At 43.6% G+C, this 27853-nt stretch overlaps 1 protein-coding gene across 5 annotated transcripts in view; it reads right to left on the reverse strand.

Annotated features, from left to right (window-relative positions):
• Window positions 1-15661: 15661 nt before the first annotated feature.
• The window catches only part of FLI1 (Fli-1 proto-oncogene, ETS transcription factor), a 121235-nt gene continuing 109043 nt past the window's right edge, over window positions 15662-27853 (reverse strand). For all 5 annotated transcript variants that reach the window (XM_019714818.3, XM_019714820.3, XM_088800832.1 and 2 more), the window contains 4 exons: window positions 22750-22815; window positions 21038-21097; window positions 19065-19112; window positions 15662-17678 (listed from right to left, as the gene is read on the reverse strand). In XM_019714818.3, coding sequence (XP_019570377.1) covers window positions 17149-17678; window positions 19065-19112; window positions 21038-21097; window positions 22750-22815 — 704 coding nt within the window. In that variant the 3' untranslated portion in view covers window positions 15662-17148. The remainder of the gene's footprint in view (window positions 17679-19064; window positions 19113-21037; window positions 21098-22749; window positions 22816-27853) is intronic.

Consider the following 27853-nt stretch of genomic DNA (forward strand, 5'->3'; position numbering starts at 1 on the left):
CAGCATGCCCTCACTCTGCTATCTACCCCACCATAGTGCTGCCAATGTCTAGGAGAGCCTGGTTAGAATTGTCCAAGGCCACCTGGCAAAAATGCCTTCTATTTGGCTTCTGGAATTTGCCAAGACTCTACCCACATTTCCCAGAATCACTCTCTTGCCTCTTGCACTTCCCCCCAGAGCACACGAGTCCCAGGAGTTGAGCACTTGGGTTCCTCCCCAGTCACACCACATTCTTAAGGACTACATTTCAAAGTGGAGAGGAAGGAGAGATGGACAGAAGTGTGTTTCTTGTCCCGCTTCCTGATTGTGCCCTGGCCCTGGTGAAAGGCTCCAGTGTGTGGGGCCCACCCCTGGACTCCGTGGTCATGATTTCTGCTAATAAGAAGACAGCGACGTGTGGTGTGGTGCTAAGGGCAGAGCCCTGAGTCCAGGTTCCTCTCCTGGCTCTGGCCCAAAGGAGCGGTGTCACTTCAGTGTTGTGGGTCTCTCAGGAGGGTCCAAGTGACAGGAGTCCAGTGGGTGTATCTCTTCCCCAGACTGAATTCACAGTTTTCACACCAGTCACCTGAAATTGGCCACGGTGGAAGTATTCATACCATGGAAATCAGCAAACACTTCAAATCAGGCCCCCGGCTTCTACCCACTCCCAAGACTCAGTTGTTAACATTTAGCAGCACACCACTGAGGGTGTCTGCCTGGCTCAGCTGTGTCCACAACCAAGCAAGAGCTCTTGTTGTAAGTGCAGAAGCCCCTGGGCTCCATTGCAGACCTCTGAAATCAGGATCTTCAGGTCCCCTAGGTGATTCCAAAGACCTGTACATCAGACACTGTTTTTCTGATGAATTGTGGAATCAGTGAATTACATGTCCTTAAAGGTCATCTTTAGCTCTAAAAAAACATCTGCTTCTGATTGCTACCTGATGTGTTCATAGACTGGTAACTGTGGCTGTGAATAGGAATCATCTACTACTAATATTTTTCTTGCAAATCTGGGGACTGCTTTGCTAGTGGCTGAGACTGCTGACCTGTTTCCACCTTGACAAGGTCATTTCTGCTCCCAAGTCTTAAGACAACCAGATCCTGCATTGGGAGGTCCCTGTAACTATCTGGTCCTCACTAGCTGTGCTGCGGCTTCAAGGCAAAGAACACAGGCAAGGCAGAAAAGGTTTCCTGTCAGATATGACTTCCCAGGGGAAAGCTAAGAAGCACAGGAGTAATGAGGCACCTGCTGGCGTCCTTCTGCGCCCGGGTCCCCTTCTAGACGGGGGACATCTTCCTAGCTCTTCAGGAGCTGGTCTACCACATGTTGCTTATGCCTCGTGGGACTTAATGGTAGTTCTTACTATGATTTGGGGAGGAGAGGAAATCACTGCCAAAGAGAGACAGAGGCAGAGATGTTCTTAAGTAGACATCACTGTCCTGAAATTCTACTTTAGAACACTTAGCACACTCCCAGCAAACCCTAGCTCAATAGCTGCCAACAGGAATGTCTTCTTCAGTGAAGACTTAGGATGCCTGGGTTAGGGAGGAGTCTGCAATTTGTCCCGGAGCCCGGGGAAGCACCAGGTGTGCAACACAAGGTCTTCACAGCTGCTGAGGTCTTTCTCCATCCCTCTCCTGCTTCTATCAGCCCAGTGCTCTGCCCTCCTGTGATCAGACTTTGACTTTCTGAACCCAGCTCTTCTCTCTGCCTTCCAGGACAACTCTGAGTTAGGTCCCTTTTGCTTCCTATGTCCCATAGCTTGTTCAGCCTCCAGACCTGCACCCTTGACATTGGATGACCTTCCCTGGATGCAGGTGCCTGCCCAAAGGCTCTTCAAGATGTTGGTTGTCGTCGCATGTTCTGGCCTCCCTACACCGACTGAGGGACATCTTCCTTTCTTTCCATAGACTCTCCCCAACCCCCTGGCCCACCCAGTGACCACTGGCGATTGAGAGGCAGGTTTGGGATCTGGAGGGGTAAGCGAAAGAGGACTTCTGAGACTGGGGAGGGCGAGAGACGCCAGGGGCGCCCCCGAGGGGTTGTCTTTGCTGACCTTGGGCAGGAGGCAGGGACAGAGTTTGCACAGAGAACCAGAGGGGGGACCTGAGTGAGGGTCAAAGTTTCAGCTTCCTCTTGAACTGAGTCCCAAATCTTACCCCGAATTACTCTCATCTTTTCAAGAAAGCCACATTATAACTGCCAGGTCACGTGAACTCTGGACTGGGGAGGACCTCCCAGTGCAGCTGAATTTCTGCTGCCCCAGCCAGGCAGGGGCGCAGCCTCGTACAGACCCTATCCTGCGTTGCCCCCCGCCCCCGCCATTCCTCGCCTCCGCCCCCACGCCCCGTCGTGTCCCCCGACCCCCGACTCCCCGACCCCCAGCTCCCGCGCCCCGGCTGCGCCCTCCCTGGGAGCCGGCGGCGGCGGCGGCCGGGCGGGCGGTGGAGCTGAGCCTGAGCCGGCTCCGGCCGTCTGCGCGCCGCGCTCCAAGGCAGCGGGGTGAATGGACTGCATCCAGTCCTGCCGGCAACTTGAAAATAAAAATAAAAGAGGGAAAAGAAATAAATAATAAGGAGCGCGTCAGAAAGCCAAAGAAAATACAATTGCAAGGCCCGAGCAGGCTTCGAGCCCGCAGCCGGCCTGGGCGGCGAGCCTTTGGCGTTGGAACCGGCGGGGCCTTTGTGCGCCCCCGGCCACCCCCTGCGCGGTCTGTCCCCATTGAGGAAACACAATCTGGGTAGCGCTGCGACGCGCCCGCGCCCGGGGGCCAGAAGGGGCAGCGAGCACGCCCCCGCCCCACCACAGGGACCGCCTTGTTCTTTGTGCGGGCAAATATTTATTTTGGTTCAAGTGGACCCCTTTCCACAAAGACCACCTGGTTGTAATCAATAACACCTATTTTCAGATAATCTGCCGCTCTCTAGGCAGAGCCCACGGAACTCACCCAAACAGAGACCTTTTCAAAGGGAATTGTAAATGGGCTGGATTCACAGAGGGTTGGGGGAGGGGTCGGAGTGGGGGCTCCGAAATGGGGGCTCACGGACCTGGGTGGTCAGGCCAGAGCTGGGCCAGGTAGCTGTCTCTCCTGGACCTGGCTCTCCCCCACACCCCAGGCCCTGGTGGGGCTGCTTGATGGGGGTGGGGTGGGAGAGAGGAGGGCTTCCAGGAACCTTTCTCTAAACAAAAATCAAATTAAAAACTTTTCCTTGATGGGCCAAATGTTGCTGCTGAGGGAGACGTCTAGAAATTGAGAGCAGTTTCCTTTTCTGTCTGAGAGAGCATCTACCTTGTCAAATCAGGGTTCTGGGATGAAGCGCAGGCAAGTGCACTCAGCTCCGGAGATCTCAGAGGGGCTTTCCATAGCTTACTTGTACAGTGGGCTTCCAACCGTGCCCACCTCACAGGGCACCATTCATGCCCGAATGTATGCTGAGCACATACCGGGGCTGGCATGGTCGTAGGTGCTGGGATGCCGCAGGAAACAGAATGGAAAAAACCGTGGCCTCATGGAACTTACATTCCAGTGGGGAGAGGTAACAATAAACAAGTAAAGGGGTAAAATTCTTAAGCGTGAGGTGTGTTACAGGAAAAAGGAAGTATGTGAAGATGCTTTGAAAACTGTAACGGGCTTTGTGTTTCAGCTCTGAGGGGGAAACAGCTCTCCCTCTGGGCCAGTTTGTCTCCTCTGTGGCTGGTGTCAAGGAGAAGAGACACAAGTTCACCTCCTAATATAACTTGAGAGCCTCAGAATCCGAATCTGTAAATTGGGCTGGGTAATGCCTGTCTCACTGGGTGTTGTAAGGGCTGAATGAAAATGGCGAGCGCACTTCACTCAATTCTAGTTCCTTCCTCCCCAAATGCCATATTTTAATCTGAGTCCAGTGGAAATGTAGTATCCTGTTGTGATACGACATTTTTCGACTTTCCATACATAATTTAAAATTTCTGCAGCGTGGAGACCCAAATAAGGCCTGGAAGCTGGGGCTTGGGGTTCCTTTCATAGAAGAGGCTGCACTATGGTCCCGCAGTCTGGCAGTAGGGATGGCCTAAGCCAACCAGTCCGGTGTCTGCCATGCCCACAGCTCCGCTTAGGAAGAAGCCTACTCTGTACCATGTGACCCTTCCGGCCACCACCACTGGGCCCTGACCTAAGGACAGCCAATCCATAGACTTCAAGTAAACCTTGAGGTGCTCACAGCGAGGTGGCAGTGATTAGCTTGGTAAGTAATTAGCTAGGCATGTTAACTGGGAAATATGGAGACTGAGGCACATGGTAGTGGGAGGACAAATGAGAAGATGTAAAGAGGGAATCTTAGTCACGGGAACGTAGGAGCATTGCCCCTTGAATTCCTTGGACTCTAGTAGCTTTCTCGTCCTAGGCTCCACAAGGCTGTCTGTCCATTTCTACAAGGTTCCTGTCTCCCTCATCCCCTCAAGTGTTTTACAGTAAATTCCTAGTACTTGAGGCAACCTGAGCGAGCGCTGATGCTTACCATCCAAATTCCCCATATTCTATGAAGTCTGTCTAAATACTGTGGAGATGTTCTGTAACCCTATATGGCCAGGGGACGGGAGGAGAAGGACAGACCAAGGACAAGCATGTTATATGCACAAGGCTGTTAAAGGCTCAGCAGATAAGACTGTTTCAAGAATTTTTCTTCTTTATTCATTAGTAAGGAAGGGCCTCCGTAGTGTCAGAAGATTCACTGTAAGTCCTGAAAAATAACTTCTCAGATCCCAACACTGTTTGCTTCGTCCTTTGAGATGGTTGGAAACAGATGACAGGACTGATTTACTTGGTCTTTGTCCTATTTGGGCCAGGCTGGGGCTGAATTGATGTCACTGCTCTTCAACAAGAACTTGGCTTTCTCCCTCTGATGAGATGTCCTCAGCATTGATTCTTAGCTCTGAGCTTTCTGAGAGATTAAACCTGGGCCCAGACACGCTGGTGGGAGTTGATGGTCTAGGACAGATTATGATGAGAAAGGGGTAAGGGACAGGAAGAAGGGTGCTGTGTTGGAATTTGGGATAATTGAATTTGCTGTGCAGCCATCACTTATGACCTGGGTCATCCGTGGCTGGATCTTTGGTCATAAATCCACTAAGACCAGGAAATTCCATGTTTAGGCCAATCTTCTAATTTTTTTTCTGAGACCAAGATGGTTGAGGATTTAGCAAGGAATGGTTTTTACCCTCTAAAGATGCTGTGACTCTGAGTAAACTATTTTTTTTTTTTTTTTGCATTAAGATTGTTATATTTATGTCCTGGAAAACCAAGTACCAGTCCCTCTGTCTTTTTGTCATAGTTTCTATCAGGAAAACCAGCAGGCCCTCATACATAAAGGACATTTGTCCATCTGTTGTGATTACCCAAAATGTTGGAGGTGGAAGAGACTCCCCCAGGGACGTGTGATTTTCAAGGCCACACTGTAGTTTTGACTCCAGTTTTCCCTCCATTGTCTTTTGGACATTTGCCAATACAAAGCTGTGGGGCCATTTGTAATGAATTCTCAACAAAATGAATAACTGATCTCATGAAAACTAGGTATTTCTTGCAAAGTAAGATTTAACCTGACTGCACATTGTACATGAATGTGATTTTTATGACACCTCCAGCTTTTTCTCGAAACCCTACTGTCATGCAGGAGACCCTGCTCGCTGTGCCATTTGTCGTGCAGGGCGGCCTGCGGGGTCTCTGGTCTCGCTCCCCACATAAGAACGCAGGATATGGCAAGGCCAAAAAGGAACACCTACGGAGCCATAGGTAGGGGAGCCATACCACCACGGTCTCACTGGAGGCTGGGTTCACTGGATGTGCGACCTGCCGTCCGCCTTTCCGCCAACCAACCGACGACTCTCCTCCACTCTCCTAGACTCTGTTACTCTACTCTCCTCGGCTCTCCTCTTCCGCTCTCCTCGGCTCTGCTCGGCTCCTCGGCAATCCTCGGCAGTCCTCGGCAGTCCTTGGCTCGCCTCTGTAGCCACAGCAGCTATACCAGCGGCCAATCGGCTAACCGGCCACAGCCGACGGCCAATCAGCCACATCCGAGGGCCATCCACCACCCGAGCCAGCACCCTTCCACGTGAGGCCGAGAGCCTGTAAACTACTTTCTGGGGCTCTGTCCCCACACCTACTAATATATAGTGTGTCCCTCTTGGAATTAGCAAAACCTCCCCATAGGTAAGAGGCTGGCACCTTCTAGGAATGCAAGTCTCCTAAGTGTGCCGGGCAGCTGAGGGGTGACTGTGTTCTCATCAGTCATCAGTGTCCTCATTAGCTACATCAGACTGATGCAGCTTATTATGGGGATGGAAACCCTCCTTTCCTCCACTGCTCCCTCTTTCCTCCCATCTGCCCAAAACCTTCCTCCAAATGTTGGCTGTGAGCATAAACTGCCACTCTAGGATTTGGTTGCTGGATTGAAGGCACTTAAATTAGAGCCACTGGAGTTTTGTGTCTTGTATTCTGATCAGGTAATCACTGAGATTTGTAAAGATTCATTGTGAAAAGAAAAGACTGAGAACATCAGAAATACTCTTTTGAATGGAGGTTTCAGCTATAATCCAACTACCTTTGCTTTTCAGAAGTTAGTGGCAAGTTCATATTTCTTCCCTATAGACCAAGTACCTCTGGATAGAATTAGCGTTCTCCACATTTTAAAGTTTCCAAATGGATGTCTGATACAACTTGGTTTCCTGGTGGTCATATGTTCTATTATGAATTTTTAAATGATAAAACTTTTAGTTACTCTGAAAAACACTAGATAAGTAGAAATTCCTTAAAAGACAGGAAGAGCAAAGGAAGAAAAAGCTGTCAGGAAAAGCTGAGGTGTCTGGAAAGTATTGCTAGAATACATGTGATGCCTGATTAAACATTTCTGAAAGCCAGAGCCTCAGGGCAATATCACAATCAGTGGGGAAAGAAGTCTCCTGGGGAAACCAATTAGCACCAAACCCTGACTCAGCAAAAATCGCGGGCAAATACAGTGCTCTGGGTTTATACTTTGTCTCTCCTGTGTACTTTATTTTCTGTATGTATTTCTAGAGATGGAGAAGCTGGGCTTTGGACATTTCTGCCTACTGGGTGCAGTTGGACAAACAAGTGTGGATCGGACCCTTCTCTAAAGCTAGGTACTTGCTAGGTCCTAGGAATTTTAAAGAAGAAATTAGACACAGTTCCTGCCTCTTATGTCCTTATAGCCTAATGGAGGACAAAGATCTTCAAACATGAATAGATCCTGCCATCTTTAATTGCTGTGTCTGAGCAACATCCAACAACCAAAGGTAATGGCAAAGTCATGCTCTTCTCTACCCCAGGCTCTATCAAAAAACATTAGCAGCATATCCCAGAAAATTGCTTTTCGGCACTCACGAGCCTTATCCTGTCCTCTGCCCTCTTCCAATCTCTCCCCTGGATACCTAGCATAAGATTTTTATTTCCTTTTCTCCACCTAGCCCCCATTCCCAACTAGTTCCTAGCTCGTTAGCCTCTCTAGTTAACTCTGATGCCTTTCTCTCACTGTTCTTCAGATTCTGCATATCGAAAGGTGCAAAGATGCAGAGGTGTGTGTGTGCCCTTTTGTACACACACACACACACACATTTGGATAGGGGAGTGGAGAGGCAGGCAAAACCGACAAATTACTGAAATGTATAGTCCCTTGTCTCCACTCACAGCCAACACGTACACACATCAATGAGATACGTGTAGTCTTAAATGTATATTCATGGGTCTTCCTTTTCTCCACTTCCCTTCCTTTTCCTCTTTCTTTTCCCTTCCTTTCCTTATGCTTCCCCTCTTGGAGAATTTATTCCTGAACTAATGCATGGAGCAGAGCAAGGAAAGTACCAGAGTACAGTGGTATCAGCGCCTGAACAGGGCAAGAAAGGCATCCACCTGAAGTGTCCGGGAGTGTGGTGTTAGTACCCAAGTGGAGTGAAGAGAGTACCCATGGGGGGGAGGGGCAGCAGCCTGTCATGGGAGTCAGGGTTAGAACAGGGTGAGTAGGGTGTCCCTGCAGTGGAGGGCCTGGCTTGGGACATCAGAGCTTGAACAGTTTTGGGAGGACATCCATATGGAGGCACAGCCCGGTGTAGAGTAAGGAGGGTACCCATGCAGTCAGGGTTCCCAGGATGAGAATTGAGAGTCAAAGCAGGGAAAAGAACAAGGAATATATCACCTGGGGGTGTGGGTGCAGCAGAGATGGGAGATGGGTTACATGCAGGAGGATCCATGAGTAAATACATATGCTATGCTTATTGGAAACCACATTTCTCTTTGTCAGATAAGGAAATCTGGAAATAGGGAAAAGGAAAAACTAGCTTGAACCCTGTGGTGTTAGACTGGAAATGGATGCATCAGAGTGAACTCCAGGTCTTCAATTTATGTGGTCTGACAATTCAGTTCGCGAACCTGTTGCAACGATGTTGCTAACCTTTTTCTTTTATATTAGAGGGATTATGCATTATGAATTTGTACCAACTGGACCAACAGTTAACCAAGTTTACTATTTGGAAGTGCTGAAAAGGCTGTGTGAAAAAGTTAGACGACTTGAATTTTTCCCCAACAATTCATGGCTCTTGCATCATGACAATGTACCAGCTCACATGGCACTGTCTGTGAGGGAGTTTTTAGCCAGTAAACAACTAACTGTATTGGAACACCCTCCCTACTCACCTGATCTGGTCCCCAATGACTTCTTTCTTTACCTGAAGATAAAGGAAATATTGAAAGGAAGACATTTTGATAACATTCAGGACATCAAAGGTAATATGATGACAGCTCTGATGGCCGTTCCAGAAAAAGAGTTCCAAAATGGCTTTGAAGGGTGGACTAGGCACTGGTGTCAGTGCATAGCTTCCCAAGGGAAGTACTTCAAAGGTGACTGTAGTGATATTCAGCAATGAGGTAGGTAGCACTTTTTCTAGGATGGGCTCATGAACTTAATTGTCAGAACTTGCATGTAGATAGATGTAGAAATCAATGTGTATGTATATATGATGGTTAATTTTATGTGCCAACTTGATTGGGCCCAGCGATGCCCACATAGCTGGTAAAACATTGTATCTGGGTGTGTCTTTGAGAGTGTTTCCAGGAGAGATTAGTATTAGAAAGAGTAGACCTAGTGAAGAAGACCTCCCTCACCAATGTGGGCATCATCCAACCCATTCAGGGCCTGAATAGAACAAAAAGCGGAGGAAAGGTGAATTCTCTTTCTCTGCTTGAGTTGAGACATCCACCTTCTTCTGCCCTTGGACAATGGCACTTCTAGTTCTTGGGTTTTCAGAGGCAGACTGGGACTTACATTTCAGGCTTTTGGACTCACATGGACTGAATTACAAAACTGGGTCTCCTGGTTCTTCAGCTTGCAGATGGCAGATTGTGGGACTTCTTGGCCTCCATAATTGCATGAGCCAATTGCTATAATAAATTGCTTCACATATATGTATATCCTATTGGTTCTGTGTCTCTGGGAACCCTGACTAATACAGCATGCATATGCATTGAAGTGTCTGTGTATGTATGTACATGTATGTATGTATGTATATATGTATGTATGTATGTATGTATGTATGTATGTATGTATGTATGTATATACATATGTTGCCTAACTTGATCCCCTGAGAGGGCCAGTAGCAGTAGCAATGAGCACATCTAGCACCCAGATATTGGCTTCTAAATATCATTTGCCACTAAAAAGTACCAGTTGTCCTTAGAGAAATGACTAATTCCAGGGCTGGGACATGGAAGCCCAAAATAAGTTGTGGGAAAAGTAAGGAAGTGCTTAAAGACTGATGGGAAGATGTCAAAGGATTCAGAAGCCAACTTGAATGGCCTCCCACTGGAACACTGTAATCCTCAAGGTAAATAATGATAAGAATATATCATATCTACTGAATAAGGCAGGAAACCATGAGTCTTTAAAGATACAAATAAATGAAAGAATACATTGAAACTTGATGATAAATGGATGTTTACATAATTTCAAAGTATCTTCCCACAAAATACTTATTAATTACAAAGGGGAAAAGAGTAACTTTACAGTGGAGAAGCCTGGCAGATACTACATTAATCAAATCATCAAAATGAACTTGATCAATAATGGAATAAATTGAAATTGTGTACCACATGCAGGCTTGCAGAGAGAAGGAAGTTACATCACTCCCGATATTCCTGTCAGAGATGCCAAACCTAATTCTAATCATGAAATACCAGACAACCCCTAGTTGAGGGCCATTCTATAAAATAACTGGCCTATAACATTCAAAATTGTTAAAGTCCTGAAAGCCAAGGAAAGACCTTGGTAGTGTTTCAAACTAAAGGAATGTGATAACTAAACGCAATGTGTGATTCTGAATGGGATCCTTTTGCGAAAGACAATAGTAGGGCAATTAGCGAAGAGTGACTGGTGCTTGAGGATTCTGTGGGGGTAATCTGTCCATGTTAATTTTCTGATTTTCATGATTGTACTGTATTATGCAGGAGAACATTATTGTTGTAGGACATACACACTAAAGTATTTGGTTGTGATGGAGCATCAGGGTGGCAACTTATTCTTAAATGGTTCAGTAAAAAATATTCTTTGTACTGTTCCAAATTTTCTGTAAGTTTGTGACTGTATCAAGCTTTTATAATTTTTAAAAGTTAAAAAATGTATTAGTAATATACAATAGAATAGAGGAGTATGGTGGAATTCTCGCTTACGGTATCAGAAAAGAACAGAGACCTGTACAGAGTTTTGAATGATAAAGAGGGCCTGCCTATCAACCAAGACACTATCTTGCATTGTCATAGTTCTTTTCAATAAACAGATCATTTTTACTTACAGTCTCTTATGTAACTCCTGTGATAACCTTATATGATTATAACTATAATCCTCCTTTGACAGAGGGGGTGACTCAAACTCAGAGAAAGTCAGCTATACTTAGGGCAGTGGAAATGCTGGGCTTCAGAGCCAGGTCTCTGACTCTGTCCCTGCTCTTTATGGATTCACTTAGCATCTATTTACTGACCAATTACTGTGTGCTGCCTCCTACGCAGCACAAGAAAGAGACAGAGTGTCTTCTCTCATGGAGTTTACAGGCTGCTCTGGGTATGCAAACAATCTGGGTCCAAGCTTACTAAGCATAAAATCCCAGCTTCCGACCTCTATTTCTCAGCCTATTGAAAAATCCAACCCAGCATGACTGACGAAGTGCATTTTTAGCATTCCTTCATAACAATCTTATTTTACTTGCAGCATCCTGATCTTGGCTGCATGTTCTGCAGACTTTAGGTGCACACGGAGCTGGGAAAGGGCAGAAGCCCAAGAGGGGCACGGTGGGGCTGGGGATGGGAGAAAATGCAGTGGCTCTCTGGAAAGTCCAATTATTCCCACTTTTCACTCATTTGGAAAATGCCTTTGCAACCGCAAAACAAAATCTACTTTACTCAACTCCCCAAACAGAGTGCCCACCAGTTAACAACGACTTAATAAAAGTTCTTGGAAAAACCTAGGAAGTACTAGCAGATAACAGTGATTATACACACACTTCCTGTACAGTAATTTATAAAGGGGTTTCCACATGTGTCATCTAATATCTCATAGGAACTCTTGCATGAGATAGTTATTTTTCAGCTCCCCAGTTCATAGGTGCAGATAAATTGCCCAGTAGGTGCAAGAGTCAGAATTTGAACCCAGGTCTTCTGGCATTACATCCTTGTTCATTTAGCTACCTAAATTGCCTCTCTCTTCCCACTAAGAAAACACATGAGGTAACTCAGCTAAAATCCAGAAGGTTACTTTAGCAATTGTAGGTAAGTGAGTGGTCTCACTGGAAACTTTTTCTGTTTCCCCCTAGAGCTTTTAATCTAAGTGTAAATTGACTATGTGCTTAGGAATTTACCAGCTCAGACAGACTGAAACAATTAGACAGGAGGCCAAGTAAGAGTGAGAGGGAGACAGACCCCAGGCATGTGAGCCGACATTCCTTTTAAAAGCTTCCCTCCATATCCTTTCTCAATTGGCTGAAACCCTAGCGGTTTGACTGGCTAAACCACTTCCTCTCAGAAGTGTCTGTCCCCCAAGGGAGCCTGGGATTTGTAGTCTTGAAATCAGCCGACCTTTCATAATTCTTTAGCTGACTCCCTGACTGAAGGAGTGCAGTGTCAATTTCAGTAGCTTTCCATATGATGAAGTGTCCACTGTGCCTTTTGCAAAACACAAAGTCCTTCCTGGATACGAGTTGAAGCCTCTGTTTATTCACCAGAAACCAATCCCCTATTCCCCTATTCGAGTTCTTTATTACCTCCTCTCGCTCTCCCATTGATACTAAGCACCATTTTACGGGCAGCTCCTGAGGGAGTGCTGGACATAAGCCCAGCACTGCTGTTAATGGTGGAGGAACCTCTGGGCGGCAGATCCCCAGCTGGGTGTGGGAGCAGGGCTGGACAGCAGGGGGGCCAGGCTCCAGGGTTGCTTCCCAAAGTGGTATCTTTTCACTAGTTTTTTGGGTAATATGTTTACATGATGGTTGTTAATGAATATATATTAGAGGAAGTAGAGTGTGAAATCAAGTCCACAGATGACTTACAGAAAGAACTGCATTTTGTTTTGTTTTGCTTTGTTTTTATTTCCAACAACCATTGCCTTGGCCTGGCAGCACCTTGGTGTAAGACAGACAGATGTTCCTTTCTACCCTGGTGTTCTGGAACCTCCTGATCTCATTTGGTCTAAACTAGTCACACCCCATCTGAGAGCCCACGCTTTATGCATTACCCATGGACTAAATAAACATCGGACACATTCATTGTTCAATTACATGCAGATAACCATTGGTTAAATAAAATAACCATCATTTTTGGTGTGATTAAAATTCTGGTGGTCCTAACCATTAAAAATGTTGCCAAACAAGAGTTATTGAAACTATAGTTTCCTTTGCATGGAAGTCAACAATACTTTTTAACACTAAAAAATCTGACCTCCTGCTCAAAAGGGCTGTTGGCCAGCATCCTAAACTGTGGGGAAGACCGATTTCCAGTAGAACTGCTCACAGCCGCCTCACGTTCCTCTCTGCTTGGCTTGCACTGTTTGTTAGAATGAATAAACTTCATGGCATAGGTGCAGAATAGTTGAGTGGGGGATATACTGAACTAGAAAGCAGGAGGGCAAAGATCCTGTTTGTCCTCTGCCACTAGTCAGCTGGATACCTTTGAGTAAGCTAGGAAACCCTAAATGTGGGCATTACAGGAGACTGAATGCCAGCCCTTCCTCCACACAAATGCTGTCAGGGAGTGGGCTAGCCTCCGAAATGTGTAATAAATCACAGAGGACCAAATTGGCAAGATTTGGCCAAAGTTCTAAGACTTTGTAGAGGTGATGAACATAAGTCAGTGTTTAAATAGGATGTAAATAATAATATAAACAGAGCCGTTTTAAAATGGAGCCGGAACTGCCATGCCAGGGGAACTGCCTTGTAGGTCTTTATGCCTCAAACATTTGGAATGTTAAAACAGAGCAAAATAACCTTTGAACTGGGCCTAACCGACCTTGTTTCCCAAGGAAGTGTTTGCAAGATAACAAAAAAGCAGGTATTCTGACTACTGGACTGATGACTACTGGACTGAAAATTAAAAACATTATTTAGAATTAGCATCACAGTTATGCTATCTGCACCAATTAGAAATACCTTCCTTCTATTGATGTAATTGTTCCCCTTCTCGTTCTCATAAATACCCATTACCTTTGTCTGCTAATTGGAACACTATTTGGGCGTCTGCCTGAATCAGTGCCTCCTGAATAGCTGTTCTTATTGGTCTCAGTAAATGCTGTTACCTCTCACTTTAAAAAACCTTTTTTACTTTTAGGTGAACAAGGGCATATAAAGAAACCCTCTTCATAGGGTGAAATCCCAATAATCTGAGAATTCTGTATGTGCCTCCATTTTCCCTAACAAATACTTTACAGATTTCGAGATTGATGCCAAAATTGTTTGGCTGAGATGGAGATTTGCAAAAGAATTCAGCTGAACTATTCTTAAACATACATGGGCTTCATCATTTCTTTCTATGCTTGGGCCACTAATACCAAGTTTTTATTTTCTCTTTTCTTGGCACTCACTAGAAAGCCCATACAGATATATACATACACACTTATTCCTCTAAAAAATAACTTGTTGACAGCAGGAGACATGCAATACAAAGAAAATGAAAGAAAACATTAGAATTTCAGTTTCAATTTAATTAATTAATTAATTAATTAGAGTAAGGAAAGTTTATTAGGATACGTTCTAAGGGAAGAATGGGACAAGTCAAGAAAGACAATGGCCTCAATTTATTTTTATATTGCTCTTTGAATTTTCTATTTTGTGTTAGCTTTATGATATAAATAATAATAATGTAACAATTTGAGTGTATGATGTATAAATCAATGTGCATATATTGAGAATATTTGCTTAACATTTTTTAATGGACGGGTGCTAGTTAAAAAAATATTGGAGACTAACATTCTGGAGCACATCCTATTTCATCTAGGTGGACATGTTGTCTGGAAGGTACTTAGAGTTACCCATGGAAAATTATAGTGTTACTAAGGCTGTAAGTCTAATTCCTCACAACATCAAGGACTTTCCAGGCTCCATTCTTTTTTATTATAAAATAGAGGAGTTGAAGACAAGTTACTTAACAGTGAAGCAATTGGAAGCAAGTTTCTTCCTTGAAAAGAAAAAAAGACCTTAAAAATCTGCATGGACCATAAAATCCTGGCATGAGGCCAGAGGAAGCTGGGCCATCTTATTCTCTGTTGCAGTATTAGGAAGATGGCCATTTGGTTTTGAGGAGCTTGGTGCATGCAACAGAGAGCAAAGTCTAATCGACAACATCCATCCTGGATGGACCTGTTTGCTTTGTCCTGGTTCTAGGACACAGGTTATCCTTGGCTGTGGCTGTCATCCTATAAAACCCTTTTATGCTGGAGGAAGATTTAAAGAACATTAAAAAAAAAAAAAAAAAAAAAAAGAACAACAACAAAAAACAAATTGCAAACATCATCAACAATGTGAAGGTTAGCTTTAAGCATCAACTTGACTGGGCCGCGGGTGCCCAGATTAAACATTATTTTGAGGTATGTATGTGTGGGTGTCTCTGGATGAGTTAGCATTTGAATTGATGGATTTAGTGAAGTAGATTGCCTTTCCCAATGTATAAACCAATCCACTGAGGGTCTGAATAGAACAAAATGGCAGAAGAAGGAGGAATTCACCCCTTTGCTTTCTGCCTGCCTGATTGAGCTGGGACATAGCTCTTCTGCTGCCCTTGGACAGGGATTTATACCATCAGTTCTCCTGGTCCTCAGGCCTTTAGATTTGGACTGGAACTAATCCCAGGTCTCCAGCTGGCAGACAGCAGACTGTGGGACTTCTCAGCCTCCATAATCACATAACTCAATTCCTCATAATCAATATATTCTATTTCTATCTCTATCTAATCTCCTACTGGTTCTGTTTCTCTGGAGAACCCTGACTAATACAAATAACAATAAAAACCACATTGATTTTGTACTTTCTATTATAATGCAGTATGTACATTTGAATTCTTATGGTGGGAGAGATAAATAGAAAACTTCCCCTGGGATGACCCTTTGAACTAACGGGGGGAGGGGGGAGGGGGGAGGGGAATAAATAAGAAAACAGTGTCCTCAGTTCTGACAGATGAAGGCACAATTTATTTAGGCAAATTATTTTACAACATTGTCTTCATTGACAGTTGTCAGCTTAACACTTAATATAGTTTTAAAAAAATCAATGATTACCTGCAAAATTATATATATTTTAATATCTAAAAAATATATTGCATATATAGGGCAGGAAAATCCCTTGTATCCACAAGGGAAGGTAACTGCTATTTCTTTTCCAAGTTGCAATGATTGTAGTACGGTTATTTACAAACATTTCCAAAGCATAAAGATTTAAATGGATTGCGTTTGCTTGCTTGTGCACAAGTTAAATAACTGTACCAGTGCTTCTCTTTCTAGTAAGTCAGTGACTTAAATGTCTTGTTTTCTTTTCAGCAATAGTCACATTATGCTTTTTAAAAACCAGCTATAAAAACGTACAAACAGCCCAAATGTACAGATTGACAAAAGATGTACAAATTACATTTAAAAAAATAACAAAGACTGATTTGATAGTAAAATTGTATTTGTGACCGAGGTCAACTCGTTTATTTATTCTTTTTAATTTTTTAATTATTTATTTTTAATACTGTGTGATATAGGAAAATAACTCTGCATAATTTATACAGTAAATTGCCTTCTGATTGGGTGACCCTGGACTGATGGTCTGACAAGCGCACAGCGCTTGCGGATCTGTTTGTTTTTAGAAATCCCTAAGACTTTTCTAAGTTCTGGGACCCACTGTCATTACTTAAAAAAAAAAAAAAAAATAGTTATTTAATTCTCTGTATTTCAGGAATGTCTGCATTTGCATCAACATTTCTTAGTTCATATTTTGACTATGTCTAAAGAGAATGGTCAGCCTAGTAGTTATTGCCCACTGAGAAGAATTTTGCAATGCCCATGGCTTCTTTTAAATATACACAGATGTCCTTTCTTTTAAATTCCAGTTGGGTGAAAACTTCACTGGCCTTACAACCAATGTTCCAGTTGCCATCCACTGAATTAGGTCCTCCTAAAACAAGATTATAAGCTTTTTGCCTCTATTTTCACTAAGTCTCAAACCAGAGCATAACTGGTTAAGTCCATGATTCTTTATCATACCGAACCTTACAAGGTCCATGATATGACCCGTGTGTTGATAAGAAACTGCTTTGGCCATAAAAATATAAAGAAAATTTACAGATTCTTTTGTAGAGCCAAGATATAACCATTCCAGTCATCTAAATATTCAACTCATAAAATGATAGGAGATTGAGAATCCAAATTGGCCTACTGGCCCACAGAATTATCCAACTCTTTGTTCAAGATAGAGGAAGGAAAAGTTAGCAACATAAAAAAAAAAAAGGAAAAAAAAAGATTGTTTTTAAAGAACAAATACAAAGGTTCTATCCAGCAAGAAAGAATATCCAGTTTTGTTTTCTCTTCAAGGCCACATATATCCTTTAGAGTCCAAAGTATTCCAGAAGTGTGAGAGATGGGGCTTCAGCTATAACATCACCGATGATTAAGCTTCTAGTAGTAGCTGCCTAAGTGTGAGGGCACGTGGGTGTTAGGATGGCGGGGGACATTGGGGTTGGGGTAGATTCCACCCGTGGGGGAGGTCCAGTATTGTGAGGCTGCTCCAAAGAAGCTGGAGGAAGTGACAGGCATGGAGGATGGGTGGGGAGGGACAAAGTTCACCTTCTGTTGATGGGCGTGGTAGGAAGGCATGTAGGAGATATCAGAAGGGTACTTGTACATGGACGACTCAGTTGGATGTGGCTGCAGAGCCTGGGCAATGCCATGGAAGTCAAATTTGTAGGCATACCTTTTGCCATGTACTTTGGTCATAATGTTTTTATCATAGTAGTATCGGAGGGCCCGGCTCAGCTTGTCATAATTCATGTTGGGCTTGCTTTTCCTTTCCCCCCAGCGCCTTGCCACCTCGTCGGGGTCCGTCATTTTGAACTCCCCATTGGTCCCCTCCCAGGTGATACAGCTGGCGTTGGCACTATCGGAGAGTAGCTCGAGGAGGAATTGCCATAACTGGATCTGCCCGCTTCCTGCAGGTGGTGAGATGAACAGGAGAAAACAGAGTATTTCAGCCTGGGGAAGTCACAATCCAATTCCCGAAACGCGAGGATCCTCTCTTTTATAAGAAACCCTTTATTTCCTTTTACATTCAGAATCTACTGGGGAGCCCCTTCTTTTCATTGCTGACTTGCTTTTCTGTTTGCCAATGAAATTGGCATCATAAGCAGGGTTAGATCTTAGGATAATTTGCCCGAAGGCCTGATAAAATGCACTGTGGGTAATGAGGAGCTGGATTATCCAGAACTAGATGTGTGATTTGGGGCAAGCCACACCCAACACTTTTGGCAAGATTTTTGAATCTCTTCTTTTATAAAGGCCTCAATCACTGTCAATCTCTGCTTAGTGATGAAGTCCTCCAAGGTATTCCCTGTCAGTGTCAAAGAGTTGGGGCCAGAAGACTGCTGTCAGAATAACAGGGAGAAGGTGTGACTCTGGCTTTAGGCTATAAGGGACCTGGAATGCTCCTTAGCAGAGCCTTAGCGTTTGGCTCTCAGCTCTAACTTCTACAGAGAAGAACCTGGGAGGACAGAAAAGTATCAGGAGAGGGAGCTGGGTGGCTTCTTTTTCCTCTGGGCAGGAATGGACAGGCACTAAAGAATGGGCCTGGAGACACTGGCGTGGGAGTGTCATTAGTTCCCTGGGATGGGAGGGTGCTGGCCTCGTTACTGCACAGGGCCTTTTAGCTCACATACCCAGTGCTCTTGGTTTAGAGCTTACTTGGGAGTTATTTTTGATAATAAACCCTTAAAATACATATTCAAATTTATTTTATCTGCAACTTTTCAGGGATGTACCTCTTTCATAAGGCAAGATAGCTCTGTAACACTTTCTAAAGTCAAGAATAAAACGCCTTTGGAATATTTATTCACGTGTGCCTTGCATGAGGACGTTAAATGAGGGCACACTGGAATTATTTCTGCTCCCCGCCCCCATCTTTCCCTACTGAAACTTCTACCTGTGCCATTTAAGACTCATCTAAACTTCAGGGCTAATGTTTGTTTTCCAAAAGCATCCTCAGTTGTGACAACATGGATGGATCTTGAGATTATAATGCTAAGCGAAGTAAGTCAGACAGAAAAAGCAGAGAACCATATGATTTCACTGATATGTGGTATATAAACCAAAAACAACAAAAGAACAAGACAAACAAATGAGAAACAAAAACTCATAGACACAGAGGCATCCTCAGCTAAAGGACATTATTGATACCGAAAAACAAGACCTGAACTCTCATTTGTATACTAAAGAAACAGATGTTGAACTGTTCAAGGAAAGGAGCACATGTTACTCCCAGTCAGGTGTCTGAACTAGAGAACATTCTGGAAAGAAAACCTTGCAGGTGAAAGTCAACTCACCGGGGTTGGCTAGGCGACTGCTGGTTGGCCCCAGGATCTGATATGGATCTAAGGAAACAAAAAAGGAAATTTGCTTTGCTGTTATTAAAAATATGAAAACAACAGCATTAACAATAAGAATACCCCAAGGATTTATACTTTTATTTCAATATCATAGGAAAGCCCAATTTTAAAACTTGACTGCTTTTATTTGCAGACCTCAAAAGATCTTGATCATAGTTATGGTTCATCCCATTATTTACAGAAAGAATATAGAATAGTAACAGCATGATTTCTTTCATATTTGGTGTCTAAAATATATAGATAATGCTGTCATTACGTAACACAGAGTAATAAAACCATTTGGAAAGGAGCTAATATTTAATCGTAATGAATAAACTGAACATGGCTTATTAAATGGGCTTAAAAAAGTGCTAATGACCTTCTTGAAGGTCATTAATAGCTTTAAATGGTCTTTAATAGTTCTACCTATTACCAACAACTTTACATGTCTCTGTTTTTCTGATGTAGCATAAAAAATATACGCCTGGAAATCATGTGGCCTGGGTTCTACCCCCAGGTATGTCATAAACTAAATAACTCATTGGACAATCTCTGGGTATCAGTTTTCTCCTCTGCAAAATGAGTGGGTTGGGCTACTGGATTCCTCAGTTCCCTTTTAGTACAACATTCTGTGATTTTAAGCTTGAAAATCTCAGCACTAACCAGGATTTGTATTTTAACTAAAAAGTTACTGTTATTGCTATCTTGGATTACTTAAAATTTATGTGATTATTTAGCCATTAAAAAGTCTTTGCAATATTGGTTTTAAGTGAGGTCTTTTTTTTTTTCAGGTAAGGATATCATGGTAGAGAGTTGGATCATAGCTTGGCCATGTTGTTAAATGTTTGGTGCAATTTTACTATTTTTACAGTTACAATTTCAGTTTTTAAAAATCAACATGATTTCTAGGTTTCTACTTCGAATCATAAATTAACATGAAGAGTCCTTAAGGACAGTCAGTCTACTCTTTTTCATAAACACAGTGTGACAACAAAAATTTTTTGGCAGGTCATGTCGAGTTTGTTGTTGTTGGGGAGTCTTTAAATCCTGTATGTCAAATCCTCTCTGTCTGGCTTGTGTTTCATAGTCAGCAAGTTCTTTTGTAACTTTCCTGATGAATTGTAAGTCAATTCTCTATTGCTATGTCTTCAGCAGAGATGGAAAACAGTGTTTGCCCATCCCAAAGCGAATGGCTTGTTCAGAACTTAATCTCAGCTGTGTCATATAAAGAAGCCACAGCTAGCCTTGGGAGTGGGCACAGAAGCCATCTTCAGATATGTGAAGGATCTTCATATAGAACAGAAGGAAGATTTCTCCAGACGGCAAACTAGGAAGCTTGAATGGAAGTTACGGGGAGGGGTGCTTGGGCTCAGATAGTGGAATTGAGCCCAGCTGGGTAGTGAACTCCCGTTGCTCTCAATATTTGAGCAGAGGTGAGATAATGATAAGATTGAGATGTTACACAAGGATGTTACGGACCTAGATGTCTCTAAGTTCCTTTCTAATACTAAGAATCTCCCATTCCATGGTTGTAAAAGTTCCCCTGCCTAAACTGTTAAGTAGATCCATCACAGGATGAGGGTGTTTTTGAAAATAAAGCTTGGAGAACAAGTCAGGAGACTGGGACTATAGCGCTCATAAATTAGCTGTGTGGCTTTTAGCAAATCACTTCACCTTTCTGGGCCTCAGTGTCTTTATTTCACAAAATGAGGTATTGGAATATTTTGTCTTTAATATTCCTTTCACCTCTGATATTTAACAAGTCTCTATCTCATTCCAGTGCCTGTTACTTGATTCACAGATCTAGACCCTCTGTGGAAGAGAAAAGTGATGACAAATGAAGCATATTGTTTAAATCCTCCCCAGCTAACCACATGGAATCAATGGCTGCATAAGAAGCAAAGGAGGGATTACACATCATGGACAGGTACCTGGTTGGGGCCGTTGTTCAGTATTCTTACTCATTGTTTGTGCTCCTGCAAGAGGGGGACCTGTGATAAGAGAAAAAGAAATATAGTAAGTGGGGCCAGTCTCCATGAGGGAAGAAAAACATCTTGTCAAATGCACTCCAGAAGGAGGACAAATGTGCTTTCTCATTCATTCATTCACGTACTTGCTACTCACTAATTTATTCATTTTATTTTATAAATATTTATCTAGAATCCACTATGTGCTGGCACTGTTCTTGATGCTAGAGATTCAGCAGTGAACCAGCAGTTCCTGGTAAAACTTAGATGTTAATGGGGCAGACAATGATAAACAATAATAAACACATAGTATAGCATGTCTAACGGTATTGGGGCTGTGGATTTCATTTTTTAAATAGGAAATTTAGAGCGGTCCTTAATGAGAAGGTGACATTTGAGCTTAGATCACCTGCTTTCTGTGTTTTCATGTTTCGTGAGCTCCCCTCCATGGTATCCCTTACATACACCCTTTCCTTTCCCGTCATTGCTTCTCTATTTTAGACCTGCACCACTTCTTGCACAGTCTAAGGATTAGTTTGACTGTATCTTCACCATTCCTCTCTCTTTCCACTGACCCATCATGTGCTATGTAGCCAGTTTAATCTCCCTAAACCATTTCACTCCACTGTTTCAAAAACCTAAGTGACTCCTCATTGACTAAAGAATTAAAGTCTATCCTCCTAATGTCCTTCACGCCCCCTTCCTTACTTTTACAGACTTCCTTTCTTTCACACGTCCTAAACTCCAGGAACCCAGAGCCCTCACTGACTGTCAGACATCTCAACCTTGATGTCTTTCCCTGGACCCCACTCCTAGGAGGGTCTGGCCTCCCCATCTCCACAGGTCCAAATCCTGCTTCTCCTTCTAGAGCTAACTCAAGTGGACCCAGGATCATAGGGCCCTCCTCAGTACGACCCAGATGAAGAATGATTTGTGTGCATGACCCCTCTGCCCTGATGCTGTGCCTGACTCATCTTTGTGAACCCCAGAAGGTTGGGTGCTGGGCACATAGTGAACAAATAGTTAATACATATTATTAAGGAATCTTAGTTATTGCTGGGGCATAAATTTGTCATCCTAATCTCTTTCTTGAAAGAATTCCCTGCACCATCCAATCGTGTGCATGATATTTTACTTCCTAGAGACAGCAAGACTGACATATTTTGGTTCAGGAGTTTGAGTCATTCTCTTTCCCTCCTCCCCTAATGGGAAATGTTGGGTCAGACTTAACACAAATTCATGTCTCAGACCCCTTCCATCTCCTCATCAGGTTATCCTCCATCTCAGCTTTTCATGAAATAGGAATAGGGACCTTGGTGTGGCTAAGCCTCCACAGTTCTAGGAGCAAAGCCATAGAGGGTAATTTTCATCACTTAAATGATAGAATGCAAATCCAGTGGCCTTTCATTCACACAGAACCTTGTCCTGAGAAATCTTCTGACTTCAATGCTTCTAAAACCAAAGGCCATGAAGTAAAACTCAAACGTCTGAATGAAAACACCCTCTTTCAAGGAGCAAGTATAGCTGACAGGCCCTAAATTGGCGGTTAATTTTGATGTTCACTCAAAAAGCAGGAAAACAAATGCTCGCTCCTATCCTCCTGTATCTCATGACCCTGTTTCCCATGCTGTCCTTGGAAAAATGTTTTCCTCCCAAAGACAGTGACATTTACTTACTTTTGTTGAGGCCAGAATTCATGTTGTTGCCCCATCCTCCTCTCCTGACTGAGTCGTAAGAAGGGTCTAATGAAAAACAACAAATTGTCGTACATCAGCATCTCCTGCTTTTCAGAAAGTTTGCATGAAGATGACCTTTCAGTAATCAGGACAAATGAAATTTAATTCAGCAATAACTTTCAAGCATCACTGTATTCCAGAAATGTGTTCTTCCCCTGGGGTAAGTGTGGGGTGAGTGAAAGGAACATGAACTCTCTGACTGGGAGCAGAAGTAACCAGAAGAACTCTGAATTTGACGTCAGAGGATTCATGGAAGTTATGTCCCTAGCATTATGTGTTGTGAGACCTTGGATGAATCATAAGACATCCCTTGAACCTCAACTTTCTTTAATATGGAAATAAAAATTTGCATGATTTATCTGCCTTATAATGTTATGCACTAAATGTTTGTGTTCCCCCTGAATTCATTTGTTGATATCTAATCTCCTATGTGATGGTATCAGGAGGTGGGGTCTTTGGGAGGTAGTTAGGTCATGAGGGTGGAGCCCTGAGGAATGGGATTCGTGGCCTTATCAGAAGAGGCCATAGAGCTAGCTTGCCTATTCCTGCCATGTGAGGATACAACAGGAAGTCAGCAGTCTGCAATCCAGAAGAAAGCCCTCACAAGAATCCGACTCTGATCTCAGACTTCCAGCCTCCAGACATATGGGAAATAAATTTCTGTTATTTATAAGTCACTCGATCTATGGTACTTTGTTATCGCAGCCCCAACAGACTAAGACAGGTAATGATCAAATGAGACAACTGATGTGAGGCATCTTATAAAGCTTTCTAAAAATATAAACTAATAAAAGTTTAGAAAGAAAAATAAATGTCTATTGCAGCTCTGAAGAGATGGGCAGTGTCCAGATTCAAGACGCCAGGAAGAATGTCTGAAAGCCCAGGCCCACGGTGTTTCAGGAGGCCGACTCCAGCCCCTTCCTTCAGCACACTGATGTAGTGGGTGATATCTCAGAGGTATGAGCACATTCCAGGATCTCCTAGGCCTCTCATGCTTTTCTACGGAGAGTGGAGAGGGCTGGGCCTGATGACCACAGAGAAAGGAAAAAGGCCAGAGGTGTGGCTGGAAAGGGGGCTGGGAACAAGAAATGAGGGGATGGAGAGATACCTCCTGCCTGGAAATGACTAGAGCCTCACCTACAAATTGTTATGGAAACTACTCCATTGAACCCGAACATTTGTGATCCCAACCTTTTTCTTGAAAAAATCCACATGCCTCCATAACCATGTTCAGAAATGGCTTCACTAAGTGGCTGGAAACTTCCTCTTTTCCTTTCTGGTGGTGTAAGTCCCGTTGAGACATTGAGCAGGAATAGCAGAAGAGCTTAAGGATACAGAATTATGACTTTCAAAGTCTTTCCATGAACAACAAAGAAACCATGAAAACCATCTGAACAAACGGAGCACAAACCTCATCAAACAACAGCCTGACAGGGTGAAACACAAACCATCCCCTCCACCCCTTCTGAGCCTCTCAAACAAATTAGAGTAAGATCTGCAAAGATGGATGGGCTCATCTGATTGCCTGTTCTCATTGTTTCTGGCTAAGAAGAACCAAAAGACAGGGACAATTTTCTTGTGGAAAAATCCACGTGCGGATGCACATTCCTCCTGGCTCTGGAAAAGCCAGTGCAGTTTTTAAATTACAGTCTTTAGCAACTGGCATGAAAAGCAAAACAGAAAGTGAGGGGGATGGGGATGGGGAAGAAGAGCAGGGAAGGGGACAAAAGAGAGACAAAGCTCAACTTATTTAAGATGTCTGTTCTTATTAGACTTTTTTTTTTTTTTCTCACAATTCCTCCTGCAAGTGTATTCTTCTGCTTGCTTAAAAACAAAATAAAGCAAAAACAAAAACCCAAGTTGTTTACAAGCTTGGAATGAGGTTAAAGGCTCTCCTAGGCATTTTCTGGACTGTCTTCCACGGGGCTGTAGAGTCTGTGCAATGCAGGTATCAGCCAAAGGAAAGGTGAAGTTCCTCAAAGATTTTTCTGTGGTGAGGAGATGCTGGTTTGTTCTCCAATAATTTATTTCAGAGTGACTTTTGCAATGTATTGTGTGCTTGGCCACAGAGTGGATATGAAGTAATATAAAACATGTTCCCTGTCCTTGCATTTAAATATGAAAAGATAACTAAGATTGTGAGGAATCAGGTCATGGACCAAAGGAGTGGTGGACACATTAAGGCTGCTGGAGGTTAAGGAGGGAGAGGTGAGTGTAACTGGAGCCATGTGACCTGAGTAAGACCTTCTTGGAGAGAAGAGAGTGAGCAATACAGAGAGGCAAAAGGAAGAAGTGGGTGGTGGGATGTGAAAGTGATGTCTGCGGGATAACCATGGGAAGAACTGCACAACTGAAGTAGAGGGATGGGTGGGAAGAGAGGGCTAGAAGACAGGGCCGAGGGCATGTTCAAGGCCATTTTGATGGCGGCTAGAAAAGCTTAATGACCTGGGGTTACAGGTGATGGAAGCCCAGAGACATTTTGGGCATGCAGCGATGCCATGAAAACAGGGTGTGGGGGAGAACGAAACTTGTGGTGGTGTGCAGGATAGGTCGGAGTGCCTGGGGGAAGGAGGTGAATCTGGCAGGAACAGAATTGAAAGTGGAATAGAAAGTGATAAACTCACGTCAGAAGGAAAAACAAATCACCAAGTTCCAGGAATTGGTGTGTGTTATCTGAAGTCCTGACTTGCCTTCTGACTTCCTGCACTGTTAAAAATCTCTGTCTCAAAGATTTCTAATCAATTTTTCTACTCAATCATTCATTTAGTGAAGGCTTCCATCCTATATGGAAGCTATGCTATATGCATTCTGAACCACTTTTTTAGTCCAAACATGGCTATGGCTATCATTACCATTGACTTCTTATCAACTTTTCTTGTTTATTATTCTTTTACTCTAGGTCCAGGGACAGAACAGACGTAGAAAAGTTACAGAATGCATGGATGAATTAGCTGTAACCAACAGAAAGTGGGTGATGGCTGGCATTTTCTGTAACTCTAAGTGCCCAATCATGGTTTGAAGCTGATGCCTTATCAGGAAGTGTTTGGCAACCGCATCTTGGTGGCAATGCCTGAGGACCTGGGGAGGGCTGCAGAGCTATCAGACATGATTCTCCTACAGGCCTAGTGGGGAAATGGGGCAGAGTCTGGCTGAGAGGATGACTGAGGTACCAACCAACCCGGAAGTCTTCTAGTAGGTAAAAAAAAGGAAGCAACCAGAACAGAGAGGCCACCAGCAAACAGCCTGAACCTGTGTCCTCACTGCAAAGTTAACAGAGCAATCAACAGCAATGGGCCATGCCAGAGGCTGGTGTCTTTAGCCAATGGTCTGGGAGCAGCATGTGGAATCTGAGCAACAAAGACCACAAGTCTCCCTCCCATTGCTTTTTCATCCCCACCTATTTGCATGGAAAGTCCTGCCATTGGCACCTGAAACCACAAAAGACAGCCCGAGTCTGTTACTGAGGAGTTTAACAAATGCACTCTGTGGGCATTGGGGTTTGTAGGGACATCCACTAAATGTAAGATTTAAACGGGAACCAGTGTTTCTGGAGTAAGTCCTACTGCAAAGCCAAAGCATAAAGATGGAGAAGGCCAAGGCCAAGAACCAAGGTCTGGCATTCTGCCTTGGAGGTTTGAAGAACCCAGGCAGCTGGGTTCTTGTAGACTAAATGAGATATCCAAGTAAACACCTGGCACAGTGCCTAGCATCATGTCTGCTGCGGAAAATTGTTGGCAATTAATATTTCTATTGGCATCATTATTATATACCTAAAGAATGTTCGGACCCAAAAGCATGTTCGCCACCCCTACCAAATACACATTTACTTCCACCTCCCCTCCCCTCTACTCCCTGACTCTGCTCTACTTCTTATTTTTCCACTGATCACCTAATTTAATGAATAATTAATTCATGGTTGTTGTTTATTGTCTGCATCTCCCACCTAAATATCAGGTCCACAAGGGAAGGGATCTTTCTTCTGTTCTCTGATATAACCAAGTACCTAGAGCAGTGTCCACCCCAGAGGAAGCACACAATAAATATTTGTTGAATGAATGAATCGACTGGGCCAATATTTTCTCCTTCTTGCTAAATATACACACTTCCTCTTATCGTTCACTATTTCGCTAGTTGAAATGCATCAGAGCCCTGTACCCTGACTTCTCCCCACTAGTTAGTCTCCAGGTGACTTACGTCTGGGTGATGAGAAGTACAGACTCTACTAACCCTGTGTGCCCTCTGAGCATACGAGACAACAATCCACCCATTACAAGGCTAAAAGCTTGTCCCCACAGGGATGTCAATGACCGGATGTCACTTATTGAAGTGGCCTACATTTTACTTTATATATATTTTAATGTCATTGTTGAAGTGAGGGTTTGTTTCTCTCCTAATAGTCATACAAGTGAAAACTTAGCAGTGTGGTCAGCGCTAGTCTCAGACACACAAACAGAAATATGTCTATAACCAAAATGAAAAAGTCTGGACCTGAAGGTGAACCCAGCTACTCACATTTCTGCACAAACTCTATCCCTCCCTGGCCTGACCCCTGGCTCCGTCAGAGCTCTCTGACCCTGGCTGCTGGTCAGCACGTGGAGAGTTCTCCAGTGGGTGTGCTGGTCCATGAAGAAACCTGAGCTCCCCCACCCCACCCCCCGGCCCCACCACGCAACTATGATGTGTGTTGTCTGCTTTCTGAGAACTGACTTCTGTAAAAACAAGCTGAAGGTAGCAGCCAAGGGCACAGTGTGCAAAAATGTGAATGTTAGGGACGAGCAGCTGAGTTGACAGTCTCAGAACTTTCGTGTGGTGGCAGGTGGTTTTATCAGCAGAAAAGTATCCCCTGATTCTGACAAACTCACTTTTTACTACAGTGAAGGCTGCCACCCCCTCCTAGCTTTATAAAGCACCAAGATGACAAATCTTATTGTGATTCTTTTCCAGAGGAGTCACCAAGAGGGCTTTGCTTGGAGTTTGTGGTTTCGGGCAGTCCTGAGATCAGCTTTGGCCAAAGCAAACAGAGACCAGAGCCTTGTTGTGGAGA

Source organism: Rhinolophus sinicus, chromosome 9, assembly GCF_057876585.1.
Source record: "Rhinolophus sinicus isolate RSI-liver-muscle chromosome 9, RSI-T2T, whole genome shotgun sequence".
Classification (NCBI taxonomy): Eukaryota; Metazoa; Chordata; class Mammalia; order Chiroptera; family Rhinolophidae; genus Rhinolophus; species Rhinolophus sinicus.